The 16793-nt window shown below is 34.2% G+C and overlaps 1 protein-coding gene across 2 annotated transcripts in view; it reads right to left on the reverse strand.

Moving 5' to 3' along the window:
- Window positions 1-1291: 1291 nt before the first annotated feature.
- Window positions 1292-16793, reverse strand: part of LOC128996356 (muskelin) — a 28442-nt gene continuing 12940 nt past the window's right edge. Inside the window, exons 9-16 of one of the 2 annotated variants that reach the window (XM_054421634.1) lie at window positions 15584-15750; window positions 13897-14083; window positions 11484-11681; window positions 7512-7591; window positions 5992-6103; window positions 5186-5325; window positions 4447-4549; window positions 1292-2820 (exon numbers count right to left, since the gene is read on the reverse strand). In XM_054421634.1, coding sequence (XP_054277609.1) covers window positions 2656-2820; window positions 4447-4549; window positions 5186-5325; window positions 5992-6103; window positions 7512-7591; window positions 11484-11681; window positions 13897-14083; window positions 15584-15750 — 1152 coding nt within the window. In that variant the 3' untranslated portion in view covers window positions 1292-2655. The remainder of the gene's footprint in view (window positions 2821-4446; window positions 4550-5185; window positions 5326-5991; window positions 6104-7511; window positions 7592-11483; window positions 11682-13896; window positions 14084-15583; window positions 15751-16793) is intronic. The other variant, XM_054421635.1, reaches the window with a different exon arrangement.

Here is a 16793-nt window from a genome sequence, read left to right on the forward strand (position 1 = left end):
AGTCTATTGCTATTGCACATATTATTTTTATGTGGCTTAAGGTGGGTTCTATAGTCTACTAAAATGTCATGGGATTATCACATCATAGATAAGAGCCAGATTGGTGATTGGTGGGATTTGAACCTCAGATCACTGGACTGAAACCTACTCTCTAACCACTAAGACTACTTGCCCCAAAAACAGACATTCGGAAAAAATTGTGTAAACAAATTAAATATTTAATAAAAATATTACTTACAAATCCTTACCAGTTAGAAATCTACATAAAAAATATAACGTGTATAGCTAATGGTCTTAAAATAATCCCCATTCAAATTTGGTCTTCAATGCTATGATTAACGTTAGTGTTGCTATGTTCAATATGAAATAACTAATATTCAACATGAAATAACCAATATTCAACAACAAAAAATAACATTCTTGTAAACATAACAGTAAAAAAAAAACTTTGTATTGTGCTATAGTTCCTACTAGAAAACATATTAAAGTGTATAAAAATAGTATAATTTCCAAATAATAAGATCCTTCCTTAAGAGTAATGACTTATTACCAGTCTTTCCAACAAGGCATTCTAGTCTCGTCTAAATACTGACTTCTTGGAGCTAACCATCCTATACTACTAACCATGATATCAAACAACTTCCTATGATTCAAAACATCGTTGTATAGCAAGGAAAATCTTATAAAGGGATAAACTTGATAAAGGGTGACTTTTGAAATACTTAGGCCTACACAACTAAAAACACCAACAGCAAAAAAACATTATTCCCAAATTTCTCAAAAACACGCTTTATCAGGATAAATTGGCCTCTATAATGCTCTTAAGAAGATTAGAATTTTTGGGAATGGATTTTTTTTGAAATTTAAATAAAATACATTGTTAGCATGCACACTTTGACAGGCAAATTTAATAAAAAACTAGCAACTATTTCAAAACAGTAGTTTAAATAACAAAAATAGCTTTTCATTTCTCAACCATCTAAATAATTTTTCAATTTACATCACTATAAGAAGTAGCTAATTTCCGGATCACACCATTTGTCCGAGGTTTGTTTAAATAAATAATAATATTTGGTTGAACCGTGCTCGCCATCGTATTGACGAGTACTGGTAAGATAAGGTTTGGTTAGGTAAGGTTAGGTTAGAGTCCTACTGTTTTAATTTAATAAAAATATTGTATAATACAATCATAAAATCAATCAGTAAGAGTAAACGTGTGATTGAAATATCTGCTTAAGTTACCGTACGTAAGACTAAGACAGTATGATTGCGTCTTGCACAGACTGTACTAGCGGCTCGGTAGCAGAGTCACTTTTGGCGCTGATAATACTCGACAGTTGAAAACTGGGACAAATAATATTTCAAAATTTTTTCAAATCGTTTAAAACCTCGGACAGTTGAATTCACCAAATATTATTATTATTTAAACTAACATCGGAGAAATGAACACTTGGACAAATGAAAACTCGGACAAATGAACCTCACCCCTAATTTCAGCTGAAAAATCACCCGTTTCCTACATTCTAATTCTGAGAAAGGAAAACAATCAGCTGATTACTAAAACAAATTTACTTTCCTTTGCTCCAAGTTAGATTCTTTTGAACATATGTACACCAATGTCATTTCAATGTATTTTACAATTCAAATCATATGTTTTTACTCGTCTACAAAATGATTGTAATGAAAAGTATCATTCATAACCCATACCAAAGGTGCTTTTTTGTCATTTGCTTGAGTTATTCCCATGCTTGTCTTCGCTCTCACACTTGAAACAAAATAGCTCACACTGGAAAATGCCACTTTTGTTACTAGTCAAGTATACTATTTATTTACATGAATTTTTAAATCTTCAAATTTAGTTCAAACATTCCATTCAACCTTAAACACAATGATAGCAATAGATGACAAATTATGATTACAAAACATTAATTATTTATAATTTTAGGATAAAACTTTTAACTTATTTTTTAAATAGTTACAAAATGTTAAATCCAAAGTTACCAAAACACTGAGGGAGGTAAAATTAGCTTTCAGTTCCAAAGATGGAGGATCAGTAGGGGTCTGTAAACTTGAGCTATTTAATCGAGCCTGAGCTTCTGGAAAAAGCTTGAGCCTAAATGTTATTCGGCCGAGCGTTATTATAAAACAAAGTGCCGTAATGCTATATATCAAATTGATTAGCCAAATTCTTCTATTCAAAAAGCTTTTTAATGTTTCCATAAAGAATTAAATGTATGCGTATCGTTTATAAAACAACGACTCAATTTAAATAAAACCAATGTCATCTACTTGTGTAGGCTACTCTTTAAAAAGTGACATTTTGAGAGATTTATATAATCGTAGATAAAATACTATAATCCGTTAAAACCGCTATCGTGATTATCTCCAGCGATTGCTGAAACATGATCGTCTCCTGCAAAAGCGCAACAGGCTACCACAATGAATTTTGTTCGTGAATTTGCGATGGTGAAATCTTTACAGATGCTTCAAAACAATAAAAGCTCAGCTCGATTTTCTCCCTCGATCAAACATTTACGCTAGGCTTAGGAAATCAAGCCACACTCATACACCTCTATTTTACAGCATAAAATCTGGATAGAAAAGTTGAAGTATCAAAATCTCTGCCTTGCCGTACATGGTTGACTAGAGCAAGGCCTACAATGGTACCAAGTCCATGAGATTGCCTGTCGGCTGCGTCATAGACTCGGGGAAGAACACGGCCAGCTGCTCGTACAACTTGAACCTGTGCTGATGCAGGTCGCTCTCACCCAGCGACTGGCACTTCTTGTCTTGGAATATCAGGGACGCCAACTGCTGGAACTGAAAGAAAAATACCTTGTAATGTAGACCCCTTCATCCCATCTATATGGACCAGCTGTCGCCAATCTTTTATTAAAAAAGAACATAGTTGAGTGACCCAGTTACAGAATGCGCTAGTGTCTAAAACTCTATTTTCTACCCTATTTTTTATTGCTGACAGTTGATGGGTTGACAATTGCTATAGCTTACAATATTATGTTGTTCCATCAGTTTGACTTAGTAAAAAGTATGTGTATTCAACAGAAATGAGCAATTTACACGTACATCAGCATAATGCAGGTTAAGTGTAAGAAAGGGCCATGTGGCCCTAACTTTGCCTGTTGAAATAAAGGATTTTCATTTCATTTCATAATCTGTCGGTGGCTCACATCAACGACGGAGATTTTAATTGTTTCCAGCTGGAGAAAATTGTAAGCACTTTGAGATTATGCAGGGCTAACAGCAAGTAGTAGAGGTCTGCAGGCCAGACATTTTTACTTTTTGGCCCTCAAGTCTCAGGGCAAAAATCTGATTGCTTTGAAAATTATTGATTCTTAAGCCCCGTACATTAGGTGATTTGGTCGCTCGTCGATGAGCAATTAGATTGTCGGTTGAAACATGATTCCAGAAATCAGTCAGGTAATCAAAATGAAATCATATGGCAATCAAATCAGAGCTTGTTGATCAGTGTGGAAGAGTGTGTAGAATGGAGCTTGAGTTTAACATTAAATTATTGAGAATGAATTAACAACTGTTTTCGATACAGTGAAAGGAAATTATAAAGATTATAATTCTCACACCAGGTGACGCCAGTCAGACTTAAGTGCACATGCACGTGGAAAATATCGCTCGAGATGATTACTCGGTCCCAAAACCTTAGCAATCTTGTCCCCCAGCAATCTCCAAATCGCCGGCTATTTGGTGGATTGCCAGGAAAAATTCAGCAATCAGGAAGTTGCCGTGCGATGTCAAAATTGACGGTAATCCGATTAAAACACGGATACATTGTGAGATATTAACGCAATATGGTCGCCAGGGCCAGGGCAGGCCCCACTTTTGACAATACATTGATAAATTAAAACATCATAACAATCCTGAACCTTCTAGGTTATTTTAGCTTCACACAGTTAACATAGGCTGTTATTGTTTCTTACATGAGCAATCAAATTCTACTTCATGTTAAAATTGAGCTTTAAATCTTTACAATAAATATCAGGGTGATACATATGTTTTTCCCAATACCAGATATGACTGTCCAGGAAAATAGTTTCAAGCAGTTAGTGTACACAAATAGCTAACAGCACATAGTTTGATTGTCCTATAGACAATTAATTTGAAGAAGTCCCCTATATGGGGACTTCATTATAAAAGAAGCAGTATAACACTTCCTAGAATTCTGCTTCTCAAGTAAGTTAGTTGCGTATCCATTCCTTCTTCCTCCACTGATAAATTTCCTTGTACACTGGCCACAAGTACTGGATAAAGTGACCAGTTAATTTCTAAGTCATTTTTTGTATTCATAGTGTGTTTTTACTGGAGGAAATAAATTAATTATTTCCTGTATTCTTAAGCCAAAAACAAATATGACTGTTGTGATTTTTCCAAAAGAGAAAATACAACTTAACCAACAAATCTTGGTAAACTTACTTCCTTAGTCTGGTCAGGGTCTTGGTGATCTATTATCTCCGAGAGGGAAGTTTGTAGGTAGTGTAAAGCAGAGAGACTTTCTGTCATAGCCAACTCCCGATACCTGCACATTAGTTGCTGAGATAAGGCTAAAGGTTTTGTACTAGGTGACAAATTTGTTAATTACAGTTAATCCTTGCTGGTTAAATGCTTGTTTAATATTTTGATCAAATTCAGTAGCACTCGCCAAACCACATTGAAAAAGACTTATTCATCAGAAAACTTCACCATAAGGTTAAATTATCCTAAACAAACAAAACTAATGTCAAATTTCTAGTAGTTTCAAACAGCAGAGAGGTTTATAATTTCTAAACAAGAAACAAATCATTTCTCTTTTTAATACAAGTGAGACAACTTAACAATGTAAGTAGTTTTATATTAAGGTCAACCGTAATAGAAACCAGCCTTAGACAAATCACATAGAATAATTAGTGAACCTGTGTGGTAAGTTTAATTATAACTGGTAGGATAATAATAATAATAACCTATATTATTAATTATATTAAGGTGTATAAATTAATTAGAACATAAATAATAAATATACAAAATTCTATAAAAGTTTATAATAAAAGCCATTTTTGGGGCAGCTTCAAAGAGCTTATTTCGTACACTTTTAAGCTTATACACCACTGCAAAGCACAGGATCTCCACTACTCAGGACCTGGCTGTTCTCTAAATCACACTTAAGTCAGTGACTTGCCTGAAGGTCCGAATCAGCACTTTGCACCTTTGCAGCAACTGCGAATGCGAAGGTTTGAACAGCGAAAGTTTCCAGAAGTCGTCCAAACGCAACTTGGGCAAACAAGATCTGCCGGGGTTGCCACCAAACAAGTAGTGAACCTGTCACAAGACATGGGAGATAATAAAGCATGATCTAAAAGTGTGCAATTGCTTGAACAAAGAAACCAAAACTTGATTTCAAACTTTCGTTAACCTTACAGGGCAATTTGGTCTCATGAAACATCATTTTTCTGGGAGTGAGTGAGTGAGTGAGTTGTAAAGTGTTGTGTTTCCTGTGCCAGTTTAGACTCTTTCCCATTCAGGTAAGCCTGCTATCCTCTCAAAAAATTTTAAAAGCCTAGGCCCATGTGCTCTATGCTACACCCTTCACCTCAATTTAATGTTAGGTAAGGTAAACTAGATTCTACACCCAACTTGTGTTATAGGTCTGAATAGTACAGCCAGAATTATAGGGCCTCTGGTATAGAAAAAAGTAAGGAGTATTTTGCAGGACTAAATATTCTTTTAGTACGGCTTTTGGTACACTAAGACAGCCTTTTGAAATAAAATGGACACTTCACATTGTATAGTAAATGTGGAATGTTGTTAAGGACATATACCCTCCTTTAGCTATCGCTGTCCTTTGGATGATACAATACTTTTTTAATAAATAATTTGGATTTTATAAGAATTGGTCTTTAAGAGAAACTTGGACATTATCAGACACTCCAATAGTATTGGACTTTATGAGAATTTCCTAATGATTGAGTTTTGGGCATTACTCACTTTGTTTACGTGATCGTACACGAGCTGGTGTGCGAACCTTGGGCAAGGCTCCACGTGTTGCATCTTGTTCCAATACTGCTCTCCGGTGTTTTCATTCTGATATACACAAGACCTAATTAAACAAACCGTGCTTAACACCAAGTCAGCATTCTTTGGAGACGTTACAAATAGGTTCGTACAACAATCAAATTATTTAAATATAAATATTTTGACTTGATTTTTAACACCTATATAATTTAATAGATTTTAAGTAAAAGCCAGTGAACCAATATTCTTAATTAAGTTTGCTGAACTGTTGTGTTCAAGATTTGCAGTGGGATGGAGTTCAAAAGGAAATTATGAATTTTAAAATGTATTTCTTATGAATCTAAACTGCGGTATAGGACTTCTAATCGCAAGTTCAAACTAGGTTGAAATATGTAAATTGTGTAACCTTAGGCCTATAATGAGTCAAAAATTTATCTTGGACTTTAACTTTCTCAGGTAAGAAAATTGCACTCATCTTTTTTTGGGATTTGCTGAACTATGTCTCTTATTTCCAAAAAACTACTTAGCCATTACTTATAATATCAAATAGCATAAAGTTGATGGATATATTTTGGACAAACCACCCTTCAGGAATGTAATAATGCTTACATATTAAATAAATATGGGTTGTTTTGGAAGTATGGCTTGTAAAAAAAAATTCCCCAATGCAGCAAACTTGCAGACTAAGCGAATCTTAATGTTTTTAGGTGTTTTTCACTACCTACTGTAGTATAATATTAATACCCCCACCGCAGCAAACCTGCAGACTAAGTGAATTTCAATTTGCCTAATTGGATTTACACTAAAATGTCTACTTAAAAATATCACATTTATTACCTATTTAAATAGAATTAGTTTAACGAGTACTTAGGTTTGCTGCAACAGAGAGGGTAAAAAAGTGTCTTTTTTGTAAAATGTTAATAGTTTAGTAAGAAATAAATGCATCTTCCAAATTTGATCAAAATATGTTCATAAACAAGCAAACTACAACAGTTTACTTATTCTCCATAAGAATAAGGTGAGAATTTTAAATTTAAATTTCTCCCTAATCATTAGGCGCATAATAACACTTCATTATACAAAATTATTTGTTTTTTTGAGCTCTAAAAAATGGTATGGAAAGTTATTGCTAAATTTTATGTTTTTTTTGGGTAAAAAATAAGAAAAACCTATTTTTACCCCATAAACCCACGTCCCCCCCCATAGTCCGATCATGCTGGTTCGCGAACTTATTTGAATAAATGTTGGTTTACACTTTACACGATTATACCAAATTTCATCAAAATTGGATCACTTTTGCTCGAGCTATCGTGCTAACGGTCATATATATACAGTATATATATATGATTTTGAACGGATGGTGTTTTGGCCTCTAGGGACCTCAAAACAAAAAGTAAATCGGTCCCGGGTCCAGGTCTTACCATGAGTACTACGGTAATAGCTTATTCCCTATATGGGAAATTCGCTAAAAGATACAACAGTAAACACTGTACCATCTATCTTGGGCGATGTAGTAGACCCAAAATGAGTTTTGCACGTTGTCATCCCGTTTTTCCTTGTCTTTACTCAAACCCTAAAACAATCAATAAAACAGATCCTAAAATTAATGTTCATTCAAATTCAATTCAATTCAATTTATTCAATACAAACACAATGACAAAGGGCATTATAACACTAAGCTACAGAGGCCTCATAAAAGGCTTGTCCGTAGCATTTCTTGGTTTAACTTAGGGATGGTCAAGTCTCGAAATTTCGGGAAATTTTCGGGAAATTTTAAATCTCGTTACACGAGACAAGATTTCTTTTTGGCCGAGATTTTTATCGAGACGAGAAAAAAAAAATTAAAAAAATTAAAAACTCCTGCAGAAAGTCAATGCAATACAGGAGCGTGTTGTAGTTGCGTTTCCTTTGCGAAGGCGTTCTTATTTAATTAATTATTTAAAAGTAAATATTACTTTAATTATTTTAATAATATTACTTTAATAACATTTGAGAAGTTTTGTTAAGTGTAAGCAGTGTGAGGAATGTTTTATTACTATAAAAAGTCAAAACAAGTAACTATTTTATAAAAAATAATATTGCTTTTATTTTATGATTTATTTTATTTTAGGATAAGTTGAACTCTATCCTAACTGATATCACTATGTTTCCTAATCGTAGGCATTTTTAATAAGTTAGGCGGGATTAATAAAAAAATTTTATGCTGATGTTTTTTAATAAATGATTGTAAATATTCTTGCCTATTATCATTATTTTTGTATTTAAACAGTCATCTGACAATGTTACAAAATCAGGTAAAAATTTTGAACGTGCATTTCCCGTTATGTATGAGAAGGGAAATCCCGTCTCGATCTCGTCTCGAAATTTTATGAGAAATAAAAAATCTCGTCTTGTCTCGTCTCGAACTAAAAATCCAATCTCGTCCATCCCTAGTTTAACTTAAATGTCTTTTTCATGCATCACGTTGAGTCAGCCATAATCAGGTTAGAAAAGAAAATAAACTACAGTACAGCATTTTATAAATAGTGAACAGGGTTTAAGGTTTTAAGTGATGTGAGGAATCCCATCACTAAAACTTTGTATTAATTGTTAATTTGGAACTTAAAACATTAACATGATTTTAAAATATTTCCAAACGGTTAGGGACAGTTGTAATAGATAAATACAGTTTCAGTTTATTCAGTTAAACAATTAACATTATAATACATAATGCATCTGTAACGTTTCCAAACTAATAACATTTTAGCTTGATAGGACTAGAGAAAATATCAACTACATAATTAGTTAATACTACGGGCTGCACGGACCAGGATAGAGGTGTGACGGTCGCTGGACTAGAGCAGACTGGAGTAGTGGTTAGATACACGGGTATGGCGTGGTCGCGGCAGCCAATGGGAATTTATTAATATCACCTGATATGACGCCACAGACATGGTGTGATATGGTGTGATGCACGCACACACAGGCACACATTTACATTTTATACAAATCAGATTTTCTACAAGAAACTCTGTTTTACAAATATACTACAGCATCAATGAAAAGTAGATTAACTTTATAGGGGTTATGCATAATAGTCATCCTGTGTTTATATCTTCTTAACAGACTCTTTTTCTCAATTAAGGTTTTAGACAATTAACAAAATTGATTTGTGAAACTTATTTAAAGGCAATTGAGTAAAAATCTCATGTTAGTAAAAAAGTGAACTTTAATACGACCTTTACAGAAGGAAAGGGAGACCTGTGGTAAGAGAACTTGAGCTGAACTCTATAAAATCAAGTCACTGCTAATCAAGACTGGCTGGTTTTGAATTTACGGTTTCAGGACAAATGTCTTGAGTTGTAATCACTGACCCAACCGGGTCCGCGGAATTGGCTAACTCTGGAACTCGCTAACCCCATGTTAAAAGCCCTATCTTCAAATTTGGTCGATGAGAGGAACTCGCTAACTTGTTCGGTTTCGGAATTGGCTAACTCCGGAACCCGCTAACCCGCTCTAGAGCCGGGTTAGCGAATTCCGTCCTCGTACGGAAGTCGCTAACTCGGTCCCTCGGCGGAACTCGCTAACTCCCAATGAGAAGCCTCGCGGGCCGTCCAATGGGAGCCAAGCACGAATATTTTTGGCCAGTGTTACCGAAAGTGTAGTACCTATATTGGTACCATAATGTCGTATCCTACGATTAATTAGGAGTAAGAGCAACGCAGTTGATCAAATAAATATATTGAGAAGTATGTTTAACATTATTCTCATGATTATTAGGGTGGAAAATGCATTATAGTCTTACCATAGACTAACCAACACAAGTAAACTTTATATCCCATTGTAAACTTTGAAGCTCTTTTCTCGTCTAGTTCATGTCCGGTGACACTGATCGCTAGTGTCGACAAAATTGTGTTTCTATTATTTCTATAGTTAACTTCATAATATGCTCTTTACTGTTTGGTTATATAACTAGGGGACGTGTTATTAGTTGTGATTAGGACGTTTTATTTGGTTAAACGAGGTTTTAAATGACTGGAAACAAGAAACAATTGTAAACAAAACACGACCTCTAAAGACAGTGCACCGGACAGAACTAACAATAAAACTGTTTTCAGCTGATCCATAAGGATTAGAAATATACTAATATAAGGGAGTATGTTTTATATTTGGGCTTCTTACTTAAATAGTAGCTTTATGGTATGCAAAAAGATAAAAATGTACATTTAATTTGGATCTTTTACATGTTATGAAATATCTATTTTCGTAGTTCGCCATTTGTTTCTTTTATTCGAATAAATACCATTTTTTGAACTTCTGCAAATAAATTATTGAGTTTGTATTTTATATACTGGGCTTGTAACCTTGAATCATAAAATTGAATCATAAATCATGATAAAATTTACACGTTAAACGTCAGTCCAGAAATACATTGTAGTGGTAATGTATTTTTAAATAGAGCTATTGAATTTAAATACATATTTATCAATACAATATTATAAAGTTGTAGGCCTAATTTATTCATAGATTGCATTAAAAATTAGTCTATTTAAAACATGTAACATTATTACTAAAACATTCAACACATTTTAGAATTAGGCAACTATTTACTAGTAGGCCTACAACGTTTTGGCTTAAACTATTAGGCCTAGATAAAAGCTTAGTCTAATGTCATATTTTTACACGTAAGTTGGGCGATTCAACGACGAACATTTAATTTTAAATCTATGAATTAGTTATGAAAGTTACGATGGTTGATGACTGATGGTTGATGTTTGATGACATTACGATTAAATTTGTTTTCCGTGTTTGAGAACTAGCGTGTATTTTAGCTTAATTTCGTAGAGGTTTTATTATTTAGTACCTTTTCAATATTTTTCAACTCTATTATTTTCTTTTATACTTATGGCATTTATATTTAAGATCGATATCATAAACATTTAACTGGCCATTTTAGAGTTAAATAAAAAAAAACTTTTCATGATTTTTCAATAATTGTCTTTGAATTACATTGGGCTAGTTATCTGTTAAAAGTGAAATTGATAACAAAAACAATTACATTTACTGTATCTTCATTGACACTGATATTTTGAAATACGGTAATGTACGATTATTTTATCGTGCAAGGTTGGCAACGCTCCATGCAGTGGGCGCTGCCGGGTTAGCGACTTCCAGAGTTAGCGAATTCCGCCGCGAGACAAAATCGAGTTAGCGGGTTCCGGAGTTAGCCAATTCCTGACTGAGACGGTTAGCCAGTTCCAGAGTTAGCCAGTTCCGACACACGACCGAGTTAGCGAGCTCCTGAGTTAGCCAATTCCTACGTCTCACCCAACCACACCTCTACGTTACAGTACGGCAATAATACCTTCTACTCACACCCATGATTAGGTGAACTAGGTCACTATCAACTAGGATTAGGTGATTTAGGTCACTCAGATTAGGTTATGTTTTGAAATGCCGAATACAAATTGATGTGCGGTACTTACAGAGAGAACATAGATTTCGTTGAGCGTGGGATCAATAGTAGCTCGTTGAGTAAAGCCTGCGGCGGAGAGAGAGTTGATATGTTTCTTGGACCCGTCACTAATCACCCTGATCACACCAGTGTCTACGTCGTAGGTTAGAAAGTCATTAAGGTACTCCTTGCTGCGCTGGCCGGCGAATATGAACAGTTTGCGCTCAATCTGCAAAACGATATCATAGTTTATTGACAAAGCAAAAATAATTAACTTAAGTATTTGATTACTTTTATTGAATAGTACAAACAGAATAAAAAAGAGATAGAACCAAGATTTGTGAGAATGCAATCAAATAAATTGTATGGTTAATTGTAAACAACTGAAATGAAAATATGATGATGAGCTATGGAATGTGGTTTTCCACCGCCACGAACCTGCATACTATGCAAATTTCCCTGATATTTCCTCAAAATTGAAAAATGTATTCCTTAGTTAAATAACATTAAGTCCAATGAATAGGTTCTACTTAGTTTTTTCCTGCTGCAAGGAAATGAATAATATCTGTTTTTTTTAGTGAAATGTTGATAGCTTAGTAAGAAATAAAATATCCGCTAATAAAATTAGTACTAATTGTAAATATGATTTGCTTTGTGTCTGATAGTTTCCTACAGTCGGGACCACGAAAGTTTGCAGTTGAGGGAGGAGCCTATTTATCATATGGTTTTCAATGAACCAATGAGAACCGTGCCGTGTTGCCAAATCTAATAATACCAGCTGATTTGAAAATATTGCTTAGTATATGTTAATTAGTGTTGTCAACGGGCGATGTGGCAACGTCGCACTAGCCTTGTCTTGTGATTGGCTGCCACCAACTGCAAACTTTTGTGGTCCCGACTTTAATAATTTAATGACATAAATAAATAGGCCTATACATAATACACTTATCAAATGTTATTTGATGGGAAAGTATTAAATAAACTCTTGGGTGGTGGGGTGTGTAGCTGACTAACCATAACATTTGCTATCGGGGTACTTATGAAAAATGGGTATTTATAATTCTAGACAAGGGTTCTGTCCGACTGTCGGAGGCAAAGCCGAGTGCGAAGGCTGACGTACTCGATAATAATACTCAAATAAATTGCACATAGGACCGTGCAACATGGGAATGCTTTTATGGGGCAAAGAAAGTAAGGATGACTAACCTGAACCTATACTTCCCTATCAATCCCTGACAATCTGTCCCAAGCCCATATGAGAGGTAACTGAGATGGCAGAGGAAGAGAAATGAAATTGTGGAAGGATGCAACAAGAAGAGGTCTTGTCGATACCCAGACCTAGGAATCTAGGAATGACCGGAATGCCAGAGTACATTTGGTTATGTTGTATGTATGTAGGCCTACTAAAAATACTAAAGAATTAAAGTCTAATCAATATTCTTCTTCTCTCTCATAGGTGTAATATCATTGACATTTGGATACTGAAGTAAACATCCCATCTATATGGATCAGCTGTAGTCTACAATACATAGTTGAATGAATCAATCACAGAATGTGCAAACATCTAAAACTCTATTTAAGCCTTAGCTTTTGTTACTTGTAGAGGCATAGAAGATGCAATTGATTACAAATTGCCCTATCACTTTGATTTGGTTAAAAAGTTGCTGTTTTCAAAAGAAATTAGTAATAAGGGCACTCTGTTCGTGGTTCAACTCAACTACGTCCTAAAACTGGAGACAACTCCAACATGAGGATGGAATGTCTAGTTCAATCAATAGTCAAAGTTAGTATTAATTAGGGATGGATGGGTCTCAAAATTTCAAGATATTTTAAATCTCGTTCTACGAGACAAGATTTTATTTTGATTGGATATTTTAGAGACAAAATTATAAAAAAAGTTAAAAACGCCTGCAGAGAGTTAATGCAATACTTGCAATACAAGATCCCGTTGATGTTGTGTTTCCTTTGTGAAGGCGTTCTTATTTAATTAATTCTTTACTTGTAAATATTGCTTTAATTGTTTTATAATTTTTTGTTTTGACATCGCAAATGATGAGAAGTTTTGTTAAGTGTAAGCAGTTTGAGACATGTTTTACTACTATAAACATAGCCAAAATAAGTCACAACAAAATCATTCTACTTAACCAGTAAGAATGATAAATTTTGTGTTTTTCAAAGTTGAACTAAATTCTAACGTTCCTAACCTATTATTATTGTTTTTGTATTTAATCTATCATATATCAATAGGTATTTAACAATGTTACAACATTAGGTTAAAATGTCGAATGTGCATTTCCCGTTATGTATGAGAAAGGAAATTGTGTCTTGATCTCTTCTCAAAATTTTATGAGAAATAAAAAATCCCGAACTAAAAATCTAATCTCGTCCATCCCTAGTTTTAATATTCAACAATACTTCCCATAGCACAACAACTATTTACTGACCGGATGAAACAGCATGGAATGCCCTACTCTGGAGCGAAGGCCAGGTTCTGTGTTAGAGTTGCTAGGTGGGATGTCGGAACACAGTAGTTTCCAAGTGTTGGTGGCAACATGATAGGAGTACAGGCCTGAGAATATGGGTTCCGACGACCCAACCAATCCCAGGCAGCCTGGTCGCTCCTCCGACACACTGCAGGGAAACAAATCAATTTAAAAAGCCGTTATAGTATTTATTGTATATAAATATATATAAATAAACACATGGAAATATGTTATAGCATTATTGAAGGTCAGTGGAAAAGCTTAAACAATCTTGTAATGGTATTTTGTTATAGAAAGTTGAATAGTTTGAAATAGTTTTGAACTTAAGGTGCCTAATATAGCCTAGACAATAAACTACTCGACTATCTGATCATTAGTAGTTTGACGCAATCTGCCAGTGATCGATGCTGTGAAATTGATTGTCTGTAAGCCTACTTGGAAGATAGGACTTATCAGGTTTTAGGCACCCCCACTTGCCTGTACTTGGCCTACTTATAGTTTAGCGCGATACATTCAACACGGTTGGTCAACTCCTCACAAGTAGGGCCTAGACATAACTTTCTGTTAATCCTCATGTCTTCGTCGATGCAAATAACGACCTGTGTATGAGGGAACAAATTACTTTATTAGGCTACATAGTTTTGGTGTTTTTACTTTGTCACTAGTTTTTTATTGGTCATGATGGATTGAAAACGGAAATAATTTTGTTGGTTTTCTAAGATAAACGTTAAGCTTTCAATAAGCTTGACAAGTGAGAAACATGATGGATTTAATTATAATTTATTTGTAACATGTTAACAATGATTTGTATTAGTTTTTTTAAATAAATATATAGGATGGAGAGGACACAGCTAACTCAACTGATGAAAGGTTGCAGACGAGTCAAAGAACACATAATAATACTTGATATTTCGCCTCTTTCAGAGGCTTCTTCAGAAGTAGGCCTAGATGGCAGTTACAAGAACAACAGTTTAAAATAGGATGACACAGTTTGAATTCAAAATGTCTGACATTTTCATGGACAAAACTAATTTGCTTTTCAATATACATATTATATGTAAATACAATATTGCAATGTGCCTGTTTAGTGCTTTGTGTAGTGTCAGTTGGACAACCTGTCAGACATTTTGAATTCAAACTGTGTCATCCTATTTTAAACCGTTGTTCTTGTAACTGCAATCTAGGCCTACTTCTGAAGAAGCCTCTGAAAGAGGCGAAATATCAAGTATTATTATGTGTGTGTTTTATGTGTTCTTTGACTCGTCTGCAACCTTTCATCAGGTGAGTTAGCTGTGTCCTCTCCATCCTATATATTTATTTGATCCAAGCTAAATGCTTTTTCCTAAAAACATAACCTATTAGTTCTTTTAGTAATCTGACCTATTCTCTCAGTGAAACTATAACTTCCTATAGCCAGTTTGAGTCCAGAATTAAAAATAAATTCTGTAAAATTTGTTTTTTACTTTTTAAATCAATTGTACCTCACTGACAAGTTTTGTAAACTTGGCGAGGCCAAGCCAATTTAAAATTAGGAATAAATATATTTGGATTTAAAGTAAGATTTTAAAACTCTACTACAATTTTATCGTAGAACTAAAAGGAGAAAGTTCAATGGTAGAATCCCGTGTATGTAGGTTCTAGAGCTTACCTCGCGTGTGCTGTAAGTACTCGACCCCCAAACACATAAATCGTCCGAGCAGCCACATCCATACACATCTGGTGATCAAATATCAACTGAGGTCCGCCCATGGTGGCTGTGTCATCCGTGATCAGTGTCCACTGATTGCTGTCTATGTCATACACGTAGAAGTCACTCTGTCAAACAACAAATGTAATAAAGAATACAAATAAAACACGTACAAACACACAATACACGTACGATACACACACACGATGATGCTGATCAAGAAGTTATACAAATAAAACACCGACATTTACTGAAACACGCCGGAACAAACTATACACCACAAGATACAAGATGCAATCCCTGAGGTAAATTCATCTGTGCAAAGCATCATGTAAACACACCAATGTACAGCTAGAACTATTCATAAACTCATTAAAAGAGAAGGGAACAGCTGTTCTGTGAAAAACAAAACATTATAATTTTTCCCTCTAAATAATTTTAAGAAACTTGTTAAGTTTCAGTTTTTACTAGGATTGCTTTCAGAGAGGTGAAAGCCAGTTGAGCGGAACAAACGTGATTTGATATTTGTATAAGTAACTAAATGCAAAAAGGTCAATAGATTTATTTACTAATGCTGGTTTTAAAGATTAAAATTATAATAATTCAAATTTACCTCTTCGAGAAGTGTAAGGTAGTTTTGACCAGGAAAATATTATAGTAGTTGGAATCTGATATTAACATCCAAAAAGGGCATTAAAGTATAAAAAAGAGAAAGGAAATTTTATCAACATTTGAAATGACTGAATTGTTACCAAATAACTGTTTCACAAAATGCAGATTCCATTTTCAGCCGAGCCATTAAAATGAGGATTTGCCGAACAATTATTAATATTACAGAATAGTATATAATGATATACAACTTTTCACATTCCATAAATTATATGTTAGTTTTGCTATGGTCAAAGATCCAAAACCAAATGTTCTCTTTTCTTTTGGTCAGTATGTAATAATTTGCTAGAATCATTGACTTTATATAAAGTCAAAGCTAGAATACTGTAGATGGTTTGTTAAGTTAAGACCATATGCAAACATTTTTTAAATCGTTTCCCCGTTTAACCTTAACCAACTATTCCATTCCAAAAGATAAAAATTATATGGTGCAACACAAATAAACAACCCGATCACCTACCTATAACCTACACTTTACCTTCCTAATCTAAACTTACTTCAA

This window comes from Macrosteles quadrilineatus, unplaced genomic scaffold, assembly GCF_028750875.1.
Source record: "Macrosteles quadrilineatus isolate MER2022 unplaced genomic scaffold, UCM_ALF_1.0 Scaffold_6__1_contigs__length_79288215, whole genome shotgun sequence".
Taxonomy (NCBI): Eukaryota; Metazoa; Arthropoda; class Insecta; order Hemiptera; family Cicadellidae; genus Macrosteles; species Macrosteles quadrilineatus.